The sequence below is a fragment of the Scyliorhinus torazame genome, chromosome 25, assembly GCF_047496885.1.
Source record: "Scyliorhinus torazame isolate Kashiwa2021f chromosome 25, sScyTor2.1, whole genome shotgun sequence".
Lineage (NCBI taxonomy): Eukaryota > Metazoa > Chordata > Chondrichthyes > Carcharhiniformes > Scyliorhinidae > Scyliorhinus > Scyliorhinus torazame.
In genome coordinates this window covers 14952281-14965647 of record NC_092731.1, presented here as the reverse complement: position 1 = coordinate 14965647, position 13367 = coordinate 14952281, and the positions used below count along the sequence as shown (strand labels likewise).

At 62.5% G+C, this 13367-nt stretch overlaps 1 protein-coding gene across 1 annotated transcript in view; it reads left to right on the top strand.

The window, feature by feature from the left end:
* ppp1r13l (protein phosphatase 1, regulatory subunit 13 like) overlaps positions 1–12917 on the top strand; it is a 60217-nt gene extending 47300 nt beyond the window's left edge. The window contains 9 exon segments of the mRNA XM_072490065.1: positions 1868–1924; positions 1927–2003; positions 2005–2190; positions 2192–2362; positions 3675–3812; positions 5019–5152; positions 5875–6041; positions 10711–10910; positions 12177–12917. Of these exon segments, the coding sequence (XP_072346166.1) occupies positions 1868–1924; positions 1927–2003; positions 2005–2190; positions 2192–2362; positions 3675–3812; positions 5019–5152; positions 5875–6041; positions 10711–10910; positions 12177–12206 (1160 nt within the window). The 3' untranslated portion in view covers positions 12207–12917.
* The last annotated feature ends 450 nt before the right edge of the window (positions 12918–13367 follow it).

Here is a 13367-nt window from a genome sequence, read left to right as displayed (position 1 = left end):
TGACCCTCTGACAGTGCAGCAATCCCTCAGTACTGACCCTCTGGCAGTGCGGCACTCCCTCAGTACTGACCCTCTGACAGTGCAGCACTCCCTCAGTACTGACCCTCTGACAGTGCAGCACTCCCTCAGTACTGACCCTCTGACAGTGCGGCACTCCCTCAGTACTGACCCTCTGACAATGCAGCACTCCCTCAGTACTGACCCTCTGACAGTGCAGCACTCCCTCAGTACTGACCCTCTGACAGCGCAGCACTCCCTCAGTACTGACCCTCTGACAGTGCAGCACTGTCTCAGTACTGATCCTCTGGCAGTGTAGCACTCCCTCAGTACTGACCCTCTGGCAGTGTAGCGCTCCCTCAGTACTGACCCTCTGACAGTGCAGCACTGTCTCAGTACTGACCCTCTGACAGTGCAGCACTGTCTCAGTACTGACCCTCTGACAGTGCCGCACTCCCTCAGTACTGACCCTCTGGCAGTGTAGCACTCCCTCAGTACTGACCCTCTGACAGTGCAGCACTCCCTCAGTACTGACCCTCTGACAGTGCAGCACTCCCTCAGTACTGGCCCTCTGACAGTGCAGCACTCCCTCAGTACTGACCCTCTGACAGTGCAGCACTCCCTCAGTACTGACCCTCTGACAGTGCAGCACTCCCTCAGTACTGACCCTCTGACAGTGCAGCACTCCCTCAGTACTGACCCTCTGACAGTGCAGCACTCCCTCAGTACTGACCCTCTGACAGTGCAGCACTCCCTCAGTACTGACCCTCTGACAGTGCAGCACTCCCTCAGTACTGACCCTCTGACAGTGCAGCTCTCCCTCAGTACTGACCCTCTGAACCACCCAAAGTGTCTCGAGGCCACCAAAACGCTTTTGTCGTCACTGTTCCCACGGGGGGGGGAATCCTGCTCCCGCGGACGGCAATGAGCTGAATCACCTGGCCGTCCGTTTTCAGCGGGGTGAGGAGACGGTGCAATCTTTGTCAGGGCGTCCTGTTCACTTGGGAACTCCCCTCTCCTGACCAAGCATTGTGTGACCTGCCTGAACATCTCCTGATGTTGCCCGGTAACAGATCCCATTTGTTAACTCTCCTCTGAAGCGCTTTGGGAGGCTTGACCCTGTTCAAGGTGCTATATAAATGCAAGTTCCTGTTCCTGTCTCGCAGCCCTTGACAGTGCTGCACCCCACATGGGAGGGGGGGGAGAGAGGTTCGAACCCCACGTTCCCCTGCCCGGGTGTAGAGCGGACACATGAGGGTTTCAGCCCGGGTGTGGGCTTCAGGTGAGAACTCCACCTTGGGGGCATTGTGCTGCCGTGCCGTCAGGGTGGGGGCTGTGCTGCAAATGCTCTGTTCGTACACACCCCTCCGTCCAGAAAGCTCCCAGCTGGACAGTGTGCGCGCAGCTGCCTCCGATCAGTGACGCCCCAGTAGCTGAATAGCCTGCTTAGACTCGCTGTTTGCGACTCGGGTGTGAATGACCGCTTGGGTGAGTTAGCGGGAGAATCTGACACTGCCGCCTCACGGCACCGGGGAACCAGGTTTGATTCCCCGCTGGGTCACTGTCTGCGGAGTCTGCACGTTCTCCCCGTGTCTGCCTGGGTTTCCTCCGGGTGCTCTGGTTTCCTCCCACAGTCCAAAGACGTGCAGGTTAGGTGGGGATGTGGGGAGAGGGTGGGGAGGTGGGCCTGGGTAGGGTGAGAGGGCCGGTGCCGATACGCTGGGCTGAATGGCCTCCTCGCGCACTGCAGGGATTCTGCGATGGGGGACGCGGCGAGGAAAGCAGAGAAACATTCGAGATCATGATCGGTGTGGGTTGCCGATTTTACTGTTTTTAGTTTGTGATTAAATTTTTGCTCCCTCTGTTTCAGTCAGCAGGAAGGCCCCCGACTTCTCCTCTCCTGCTCCAGACAACAGGCTTTCCTTCTTCCGCTGGGTGAAGTGGAGTCTGAAATCGTCAGCATCCTGCAGGCGAGCGGCACAGCAGACCCGGAGAGTGTCCCGCGCCCCCCTCAGCCCCACCCGCCTCCAGCCCGTCTCCCTGCCGGACACCGAGTCCATTCGCGACATGGAGGAGCTGCTGGAGATTCGAGCCGCTATCCCGCGCGCGCTGAAGAAGCGCACCTCGATCGACCTGCCGCCCACGCAGCTGGGCCCCATGCAGAAACGGGCCAACATGTACCAGGAGCTGACCAAAACTCTTCAGCCGCAACAGCCAGAGACGACAGCTGGAGCGCAGCGAGGGCGCCGTCTCCCCTGCCCCCCTGGCGGCACCGTCTCCGACCTCGCCCGCCTCTAATCCGGACCTCCAGGAGACGCTTCCTTCCCCGGTCCTGGAGTCCCCAACTTCGTCACCCACTTACTCTGTAAGTTCACTTGCAGCTGCCCCCCCCCCGCTTTACTCTGTATCTAACCCAATGCAGTACCTGTCCTGGGAGTGTTTGATAGGGACAGTGTAGAGGGAGCTTTACTCTGTATCTAACCCAATGCAGTACCTGTCCTGGGAGTGTTTGATGGGGACAGTGTAGAGGGAGCTTTAGTCTGTGTCTAACCCCGTGGTGTTGCTGTCCTGGGAGTGTTTGATGGGGACAGTGTAGAGGGAGCTTTACTCTGTATCTAACCCCGTGCTGTACCTGTCCTGGGAGTGTTTGATGAGGACAGTGTAGAGGGAGCTTTAATCTGTATCTAACCCTGTGCTGTACCTGTCCTGGGAGTGTTTGATGGGGACAGTGTAGAAGGAGCTTTACTCTGTATCTAACCCCGTGCTGTACCTGTCCTGGGAGTGTTTGATGGGGACAGTGTAGAGGGAGCTTTACTCTGTATCTAACCCCGTGCTGTACCTGTCCTGGGGGTGTTTGATGGGGACAGTGTAGAGGGAGCTTTACTCTGTATCTAACTCCGTGCTGTACCTGTCCTGGGAGTGTTTGATGGGGACAGTGTAGAGGGAACTTTACTCTGTATCTAACCCCGTGCTGTACCTGTCCTGGGAGTGTTTGATTGGGACAGTGTAGAGGGAGCTTTACTCTGTATCTAACCCCGTGCTGTACCTGTCCTGGGAGTGTTTGATTGGGACAGTGTAGAGGGAGCTTTACTCTGTATCTAACCCCGTGCTGTACCTGTCCTGGGAGTGTTTGATGGGGACAGTGTAGAGGGAGCTTTACTCTGTATCTAACCCCGTGCTGTACCTGTCCTGGGTGTGTTTGATGGGGACAGTGTAGAGGGAGCTTTACTCTGTATCTAACCCCGTGCTGTACCTGTCCTGGGAGTGTTTGATGGGGACAGTGTAGAGGGAGCTTTACTCTGTATCTAACCCCGTGCTGTACCTGTCCTGGGAGTGTTTGATGGGGACAGTGTAGAGGGAACTTTAGTCTGTATCTAACACCGTGCTGTACCTGTCCTGGGAGTGTTTGATGGGGACAGTGTAGAGGGAACTTTACTCTGTATCTAACCCCGTGCTGTACCTGTCCTGGGAGTGTTTGATGGGGACAGTGTAGAGGGAACTTTACTCTGTATCTAACCCCGTGCTGTACCTGTCCTGGGAGTGTTTGATGGGGACAGTGTCGAGGGAAGTTTTGATGTGTTTTTTGATCCTTAACCCCGTGTGTGCCGGCGCCCCGGCGGTGCCTCGCGGACCAGTTGGATTTGTGCTGACGTGTTTTTCTCTCTGGACCTCTCTAGGTGAGGCGCTCGATCCTGAAGCAGGCTGACTGGTCCGGGCCGAGCAGGAACACCAGAGCATGGTTGAACCCGTTGGTGGTTTTACTGGACGCTGCGCTGCTTGGGGAGCTGGACGTCGTGAAGCGTGTGGTGTACGAGGTAACTAGTGGCCATTGTTCTGTGACCCTGGGCTTTGTTCCCCCCCCCCACCCCCCCCCCAAACCCGAGGAGAATTTCTGAAGAGGAGGTGGTGTGTGATGATTAATTGTACAAAATATTGGCGGCACGGTGGCACAGTGGTTAGCACTGCTGCCTCACACCGCCAAGGTCCCAGGTTCGATCCCGGCTCTGGGTCACTCACTGTCCGTGTGGAGTTTGCACATTCTCCCCGTGTCTGCGTGGGTTTCACCCCCACAACCCAAAGATGTGCAGGGTAGGTGGATTGGCCGCGCTAAATTGCCCCTTAATTGGAAAAATGAATTGGGGACTCAAAAGTTATGGGGGAAAAATTGTACAAAATATTTAAACTCCAGGACTCCGAGTCGGGTGGCCCAACAGCGACCCCTTCTGGCTCTTTGGATAACTGCAGCAGTTTGCAGAAAGTGTTCTCCCGCCCCCCCCCTCGCTGCAGTTACCTCGGGCGCCTGGCAGGGGCCGCTGCCGAGCTGTAAAAGCTCCCAGTCGGCCGGAATGTTTATCGTGGGCCCTTTGATTCTTTCACAGGGAGAGGGATGGAAATCTGGAACTCTCCACGAGCCGGGGTGCGGGACGTTGTAATTAAACTATTTCTGCGCCGATCGGTGGTTTTTTTTTTGCCGGGTAAGGGTATTTGAGGGTTGCGGAGCTAAAACAGGCGGATGGATCCACGCGGGAAAATGTTTTTTTAATCAATGAAGCGAGTGGTTCGGGTCTGGACTGCGCGATCCGAGAGTGTGGGGGAGGCGAATTCATTCCCGAGGCTTGATTACCTCGAGGGAAAAACCTCCTCCGGGGAAGAGCGGGAATAGCCCAGTTGCTCCTGCCGAGAGCTCGCCCAGGCGCGAGGGGAGAAGTGGCCTCCTGCGCTGTTGCGATGCTCTGGATGGGGAGGGGGGCGATTAAACCCTCCTTCCACTGGAGGGCGCCCTGTAGGAGCCTCAGCCGCCCTCCCCCCCCCCCTGCTGGCTGGTTTGGGGAATGCGGGCCAGGCTTCACCAATGGGTGTCGGGAACGGGGTTGGGAGTGCCTGCAGCGAGGGTGGAGATCGGCTGACGCCGTAGCTTGAAGGGTGGATTGAGGTCTGTTTTGCTGACCACCCCCCGCCCCCCCCCCCCGCCCCAACTCTTTAACGTCTGCTCTTAACGTCCTCCCTGTGTCTCCTTCCAGATGGACAACCCAAGCCAAGCCAACGAGGAAGGCATCACGGGGCTCCACAACGCGGTGTGCGGCGGCCATTACGACGTTGTTGAGTTCCTGGTCAACTTCGGCGTCAACATCAACGCGCCTGACAGCTACGGATGGTCAGTTTACCCAATGGCTTCCGCGCCAGACCAGGGAACGTAACCTGCATTTGTATAGCGCCGTAAAACACCCCAAGGCGCTTCACCGTCGTGTTGCCCAATAGTATTTGACGCCCAGCCCCCGAAGGGGGTTTTGGGAGACGGGGGGACCTAAAGCTGGGTCAAGGAGGTGGGTTTTGGGGAACGTTTTATCGGGAGGGAAACGGGATGGAGGGGCTCAAGAGCTCGGGGTCCAGGCAGCCGAAGGCACAAACACCAGTGGTGGGCGATTAGAATCCAGGGTTGTGCGAGCAGCCAGAAATGGGGGAGCGCAGAAGACTCCCAGTTTGACCCTCGGCCTGTCGCGAGATCTTTGTTCTCTTTGGAAGCTGTGATTGGGCCCCAGCTTTCCCACGGTGTGTGTGTGTGTGTGTGTGGGGGGGGGGGTCAGTCAGGACCCCCGCCCCGGCTCGTTAACCACCAGTGCCCACCAGAACGTGTCTGTGCGTGTGTGGATGTTGGAAGCTGCTTAACTGTGATGCCTCCCGCAGTCCATCGTCCAGCCAACGCTCAATGATCTGACTCGCGCAGGGTGGATGCCCAGTTGGGCCTCCAGCAAGCGGGGTGGTGGTGGAGAGGGAGCAGGAGGGGGTTAGGAGGAGGGGAAGAGCGAGTGAGGGGCTTGAACTGTTGGAGATCAGGAGTCGGCGATGAGTTGGTTTAATCTATTTCCCTGTGTCCAGGACCCCGCTGCACTGTGCTGCCTCCTGTAACGATTTGCCCATCTGCACCATCCTGGTAAAGAAAGGAGCCGCCATCTTCCTAACCACCCTGAGTGACGGAGCGACCGCCGCAGAGAAATGTGACCGTTACTTGGACGATTACGAGGAATGTGCACGATTTCTCTTCAGTGAGTACAAATCCCAGACGGCCAGACCGAACCCCCTCCCCCCAGCTCTCTATCTCCCCCGCTCCGGCTCTCTATTTCCCCCCTCACTCTCCCCCCCTCCTCCGGCTCACTCTCCCCCCCTCCCCCGGCTCTCTATCCCCGCCCCCAGCTCTCTCTCCCCCCCCCGGCTCTCTCTCTCTACCCCCCCCCGGCTCTCTCTTCCCCCCCCCCCCCCCCCGGCTCTCTCTTCCCCCCCCCCCCCCCCGGCTCTCTCTTCCCCCCCCCCCCTGCTCTCTCTCTCCCCCCCCCCCCCCCCGGCTCTCTCTCCCCCCCCCCCCCCCCCGGCTCTCTCCCTCCCCCCCGGCTCTCTCTCTCCCCCCCCCCCCCCTCCCGGCTCTCTCTCTCCCCCCCCGGCTCACTCTCTCCCCCCCCCCGGCTCTCTCTCTCCCCCCCCCCCCCCCCCCGGCTCTCTCTCTCCCCCCCCCCCCCCCCCCCGGCTCTCTCTCCTCCCCCCCCCCCCCCCCCCCGGCTCTCTCTCCCCCCCGGCTCTCTCTCCCCCCCGGCTCTCTCTCCCCCCCGGCTCTCTCTCCCCCCCGGCTCTCTCTCCCCCCCGGCTCTCTCTCCCCCCCGGCTCTCTCTCCCCCCCGGCTCTCTCTCCCCCCCGGCTCTCTCTCCCCCCCGGCACTCTCTCCCCCCCGGCACTCTCTCCCCCCCGCTCTCTCTCCCCCCCCCGGCTCTCTCTCCCCCCCCCCCCCCCCCGGCTCTCTCTCCCCCCCCCCCCGGCTCTCTCTCCCCCCCCCCCGGCACTCTCTCCCCCCCCCCCCCCGGCACTCTCTCTCCCCCCCCCCCCCGGCACTCTCTTCCCCCCCCCCCCCCCCGGCACTCTCTCCCCCCCCCCCCCCCCCCGGCACTCCCCCCCCCCCCCCCCCCCCCCCGGCACTCTCCCCCCCCCCCCCCCCGGCACTCTTTCTCCCCCCCCCCCCCCCCCCGGCACTCCCCCCCCCGCACTCTCTCCCCCCCCCCCCCCCCCGGCTCTCTCTCTCCCCCCCCCCCCCGGCTCTCTCTCTCCCCCCCCCCGGCTCTCTCTCCTTCCCCCCCCCCCCCCCCCCCCCCGGCTCTCTCTCCCCCCCGGCTCTCTCTCCCCCCCGGCTCTCTCTCCCCCCCGGCTCTCTCTCCCCCCCGGCTCTCTCTCCCCCCCGGCTCTCTCTCCCCCCCGGCTCTCTCTCCCCCCCGGCTCTCTCTCCCCCCCGGCTCTCTCTCCCCCCCGGCTCTCTCTCCCCCCCGGCTCTCTCTCCCCCCCGGCTCTCTCTCCCCCCCGGCTCTCTCTCCCCCCCGGCTCTCTCTCCCCCCCGGCTCTCTCTCCCCCCCGGCTCTCTCTCCCCCCCGGCTCTCTCTCCCCCCCCGGCTCTCTCTCCCCCCGGCTCTCTCTCCCCCCCGGCTCTCTCTCCCCCCCGGCACTCTCTCCCCCCCGGCTCTCTCTCCCCCCCGGCTCTCTCTTTCCCCCCCCCCCCGGCTCTCTCTCCCCCCCCCCCCGGCTCTCTCTCCCCCCCCCCCCGGCACTCTCTCCCCCCCCCCCCCCCCCCCCCCGGCACTCTCTCTCCCCCCCCCCCCCCGGCACTCTCTCTCCCCCCCCCCCCCCCCGGCACTCTCTTCCCCCCCCCCCCCCCCGGCACTCTCTCCCCCCCCCCCCCCCGGCACCCCCCCCCCCCCCCCCGGCACTCTTTCTCCCCCCCCCCCCCCCCCGGCACTCCCCCCCCCGCACTCTCCCCCCCCCCCCCCGGGCACTCTCCTCCCCCCCCCCCCCCGGCACACGGCACACTCTCTCTCTCTTCCCCCCCCCCCCCCCCCCCGGCACTCTCTCCCCCCCCCCCCCCCCCCCGGCACTCTTTCCCCCCCCCCCCCCCCCCCGGTACTCTCTCCCCCCCCCCCCGGTACTCTCTCCCCCCCCCCCCCCCCCCGGCACTCTCTATCTCTCTCCTCGCTCTCTCTATCTCCTCGCTCTCTCTCTCTCTCTCTCTCTCCTCGCTCTCTCTCTCCCCCCCGCGCGCTCTCTCTCTCCCCGCGCTCTCTCTCTCCCCGCGCTCTCTCTCTCTCTCCCCGCGCTCTCTCTCTCTCCCCCCGCGCTCTCTCTCTCTCCCCCCGCGCTCTCTCTCTCTCCCCCCGCGCTCTCTCTCTCTCCCCCCGCGCTCTCTCTCTCTCCCCCCGCGCTCTCTCTCTCTCCCCCCGCGCTCTCTCTCTCTCCCCCCGCGCTCTCTCTCTCTCTCCCCGCGCTCTCTCTCTCTCCCCCGCGCTCTCTCTCTCTCCCCCGCGCTCTCTCTCTCTCCCCCCGCGCTCTCTCTCTCTCCCCCCGCGCTCTCTCTCTCTCCCCCCCGCGCTCTCTCTCTCTCCCCCCGCGCTCTCTCTCTCTCCCCCGCGCTCTCTCTCTCTCCCCCCCGCGCTCTCTCTCTCTCCCCCCGCGCTCTCTCTCTCTCCCCCCGCGCTCTGTCTCTCTCCCCCCGCGCTCTCTCTCTCTCCCCCCGCGCTCTCTCTCTCTCCCCCCGCGCTCTCTCTCTCTCCCCCCGCGCTCTCTCTCTCTCCCCCCGCGCTCTCTCTCTCTCCCCCCGCGCTCTCTCTCTCTCCCCCCGCGCTCTCTCTCTCTCCCCCGCGCTCTCTCTCTCTCCCCCCGCACTCTCTCTCTCTCCCCCCGCGCTCTCTCTCTCTCCCCCCGCGCTCTCTCTCTCTCCCCCCGCGCTCTCTCTCTCTCCCCCCGCGCTCTCTCTCTCTCCCCCCGCGCTCTCTCTCTCTCCCCCCGCGCTCTCTCTCTCTCCCCCCGCGCTCTCTCTCTCTCCCCCCCGCGCTCTCTCTCTCTCCCCCCGCGCTCTCTCTCTCTCCCCCCGCGCTCTCTCTCTCCCCCCCCGCGCTCTCTCTCTCCCCCCCGCGCTCTCTCTCTCCCCCCCCGCGCTCTCTCTCTCCCCCCCGCGCTCTCTCTCTCTCCCCCCGCGCTCTCTCTCTCTCCCCCCGCGCTCTCTCTCTCTCCCCCCGCGCTCTCTCTCTCCCCCCGCGCTCTCTCTCTCTCCCCCCGCGCTCTCTCTCTCTCCCCCCGCGCTCTCTCTCTCTCCCCCCGCGCTCTCTCTCTCTCCCCCCGCGCTCTCTCTCTCCCTCCCCCCGTTCTCTCTCTCCCTCCCCCCGTTCTCTCTCTCCCCCGCTCTCTCTCTCTCTCTCCCCTCCCGCTCTCTCTCTCTCTCTCCCCTCCCGCGCTCTCTCTCTCTCCCCTCCGCGCTCTCTCTCTCTCCCCCCGCGCTCTCTCTCTCTCCCCCCGCGCTCTCTCTCTCTCCCCCCGCGCTCTCTCTCTCTCCCCCGCGCTCTCTCTCTCTCCCCCCCTCCTCTCTCTCCCCCCGCGCTCTCTCTCTCTCCCCCCGCGCTCTCTCTCTCTCCCCCCGCGCTCTCTCTCTCTCCCCCCGCGCTCTCTCTCTCTCCCCCCGCGCTCTCTCTCTCTCCCCGCCTCTCTCTCTCCCCCGCGCTCTCTCTCTCTCCCCCCGCGCTCTCTCTCTCTCCCCCCGCGCTCTCTCTCTCTCCCCCGCGCTCTCTCTCTCCCCCCGCGCTCTCTCTCTCCCCCCGCGCTCTCTCCCCCCGCGCTCTCTCTCTCTCCCCCGCGCTCTCTCTCTCTCCCCCCGCGCTCTCTCTCTCTCCCCCCGCGCTCTCTCTCTCTCCCCCCGCGCTCTCTCTCTCTCCCCCGCGCTCTCTCTCTCTCCCCCGCGCTCTCTCTCTCTCCTCCCCCCGTTCTCTCTCTCCCCCGCTCTCTCTCTCTCTCTCCCCTCCCGCTCTCTCTCTCTCTCTCCCCTCCCGCTCTCTCTCTCTCTCTCTCCCCTCCCGCTCTCTCTCTCTCTCTCCCCTCCCGCTCTCTCTCTCTCTCTCCTCCCGCTCTCTCTCTCTCTCTCTCTCTCTCTCTCTCTCTCTCCTCCCGCTCTCTCTATCTCCCCCCGCTCTCTCTTTCTCTCCTCCCGCTCTCTCTTTCTTTCTCTCCTCCCTCTCTCTCCCCTCCCGCTCTCTCTCTCTCTCTCTCTCTCTCTCCTCCCGCTCACTCTCCCCCCGCTCTCTCTCTCTCCCCCCGCTCTCTCTCTCTCCCCCCGCTCTCTCTCTCTCCCCCCGCTCTCTCTCTCTCCCCCCGCTCTCTCTCTCTCCCCCCGCTCTCTCTCTCTCCCCCCGCTCTCTCTCTCTCCCCCCGCTCTCTCTCTCTCCCCCCGCTCTCTCTCTCCCCCCTCTCTCTCTCTCCCCCCGCTCTCTCTCTCTCCCCCCGCTCTCTCTCTCTCCCCCCGCTCTCTCTCTCTCCCCCCGCTCTCTCTCTCTCCCCCCCGCTCTCTCTCTCTCCCCCCGCTCTCTCTCTCTCTCCCCCCGCTCTCTCTCTCTCTCCCCCCGCTCTCTCTCTCTCTCCCCCCGCTCTCTCTCTCTCTCCCCCCGCTCTCTCTCTCTCTCCCCCCGCTCTCTCTCTCTCTCCCCCGCTCTCTCTGTCTCTCCTCCCGCTCTCTCTCTCTCGCCCGCTCTCTCTCTCTCCCCCCGCTCTCTCTCCCCCCGCTCTCTCTGTCTCTCCTCCCGCTCTCTCTCTCTCCTCCCGCTCTCTCTCTCTCGCCCCGCTCTCTCTTTCCCGCCCACGCCCCCCACGTCACCGCATATCACCCTTTCACCCCCTCTTTATTTCTTTCTCCCCTCCGAGGTGCCGAGCAGCAGGCGGGGACGATGAACAGCGCTGTTGTGTACGCGCTCTGGGGCTACGAGGCGGAGAACAGCGATGAGCTCTCCTTCCGCGAGGGCGACACCATCACTATCCTGCGGCGAGGGGACAAGGAGGAGCCCAGCTGGTGGTGGTCCTCGCTCTTTGGCAGGGAGGGCTTTGTCCCCTACAACCTCCTCGGGGTGAGTGCTTACTTCCATTATCTTGCTACCCGCCCCTTCTCAGCACTGCCGCCTCTCTCTGGGGTCCTGGACCACTCCTCGCGTGAGGTTAGACAGTGACGATAGGCAACATGGCATGGGGGGGACATAGGAGCAGAATTAGGCCACTCGGCCCATCGAGTCTGCTCCGCCATTCAATCATGGCTGATATTTTTCTCATCCCCATTCTCCAGCCTTCTCCCCATAACCCCTGATCCCCTTATTAATCAAGAACCTATCCATCTCTGTCTTAAAGACACTCAGTGAATTGGCCTCCACAGCCTTCTGCGGCCCAATCTGCCTCCTCGGGTGGATGGTAGAATAAAGATTCCAAGGCCCCTGTTTCACAGGGGAGTTCCCCCTCCGCGTCCCGGCTAATATTTATCTTGCCCACAGCAAAATCCCACAAATAACAAACGGAGAGTCTGGCTCGGTGGAGTGTTAACTATTCCTTTCCCATTGTCGCTGACAGACCTGCTGAGATTCCCCCAGCATTTTCTGTTTTTATGGGCGGCATGGCGGCACAGTGGTTAGCACAGTTGCTTCACAGCGCCAGGGTCCCGGGTTCGATTCCCGGCTTGGGTCACTGTCTGTGCGGAGTCTGCACGTTCCCCCCGTGTCTGCGTGGGTTTCCTCCGGGTGCTCCGGTTTCCTCCCACAAGTCCCGAAAGACGTGCTTGTTGGGTGAATTGGACATTCTGAATTCTCCCTCTGTGTACCCGAACAGGCGCCGGAGTGTGGCGACAAGGGGATTTTCACCGTAACTTCATTGCAGTGTTAATGTAAGCCCACTTGTGACACTAATAAAGATTATTATTAGCGTGGCCAATCCACCTACCCTGCACAACTTTGGGTTGTGGGGGTGAGACCCACGCAGACACGGGATGTGCAAACTCCACACGGACAGTGACCCGGGGCCGGGATCGAATCCAGGTCCTCAGCACCGTGAGGCAGCAGTGCTAACCACTGTGCCACCGGGATGCCCCATAAAAACCGAAAATGCTGAGGAAATCTCAGCGTGTCTGTCAGCGGCAGAGGAGCGAGAAAGGAATGGTTAACGCTCCATTGAGCTGGATTCTCCGTTTGCGATTTTTGGGACCTTGCTGTGTGCGTGCAGCTGCCATGTTCCCTGCATCACACCAGCAACACCCTTCACTGCGCAGACGGCCAGAGGTTGTAAAAGGCGCAATGCGAAGGCACATCTTTTCTCACAGTCGTTTTGTTTAAACCCTGCTGTTTGTTTTTCAGTTGTTCCCACGAGTAAGGCCTGCGTTGTAGGAGGGAGACCCATGCTCTCCGTGTACAGTCTGCTCCCCGATCCCTCAGCTAGCGGCGGTGATGGTGGGGAGGGGAGGACCCAGGCCCCCTCGAGCCACGCAGCCTGGACTGCCCGACTGCCACCCGCCCGGGTCACCCTCGATGCCCGGTTGCCGCTGGAACCCGAGCGGCCAGTCCGACCCAGGTTGCCCTTTCTCCAGACCTGCCGCTCTGCGTGACCAAGTCGTCCAGGAACAGGAATGGGGGGGCCGTCCCGCCCCCGTCGAGCCTGTCGCAGTCCCGGCGGGCGCTGCAACAACTGGCCCCCCTCTGGAAGGCGGCAGCCTCGTGGTGAGACCGTTTGCGGGGGGGGGGCGTCCGATTGGGACCCAGTCGACCGATTGCTGTCTCATTCCGCACGCGAGTCTCTGATACCCCCTCAGAAGCAGCCGATCGCTCGCACTGCCCGTCAGCTCCTTCATTGCGAACAAGCGACCCTCTGATGCAAGACGATGAACTTTAAAAACCTTTCCCCTGTTGTGAATAAGCTGATATCGAAGTGGAATCATGATCTGACCACCCTCGGGAGGGGGGGAACCCCTTCACATCCAGATTTTCTGTCTCCGTTCCGCTTACTGAATGTACAGCTGGTGACCCGAGTGGGTGCCCACCTTCAGCCGTGTTTTTAAACCTTGTAATGATTTGTACGGTTAATAAAATAATATTCGCGGAGCCATTGGAGCTCAGTTTGTTTTCTGCCTTTGATCCAATCCAGTTTTGAGAGAGTGGAGGGGCAAGAATGGATCTTCAATCGCGAGAGAGATCCCCGGTTGCTCGAGTCTTTTCCCAAGAAATACCCCCCCCCCCCCCACAACCCTTGCACCCTCAATCTGCTGAGCGCTACAAGTATTCGATCATCCAGCCTCCACCGCTCGACAACAAAGAATTCCAAAAACAACCCTCTGAGAGAAGAAATTCCTCCTCACGGATTCGTCGACGTTTACAGCACAGAAGGAGGCCATTCGGCCCATTGCGTCCATGCTGGCCAACACTGATCTGACTGCACTAATCCCATTTTCCAGCCCGTGGCCCAGAACCCTGGAATTCACGGCAGCGCGAGTGAATACCTAAACACTTCTTTTTTCTTAATATAAATTGAGAGTACCCAATTCATTTTTTTCC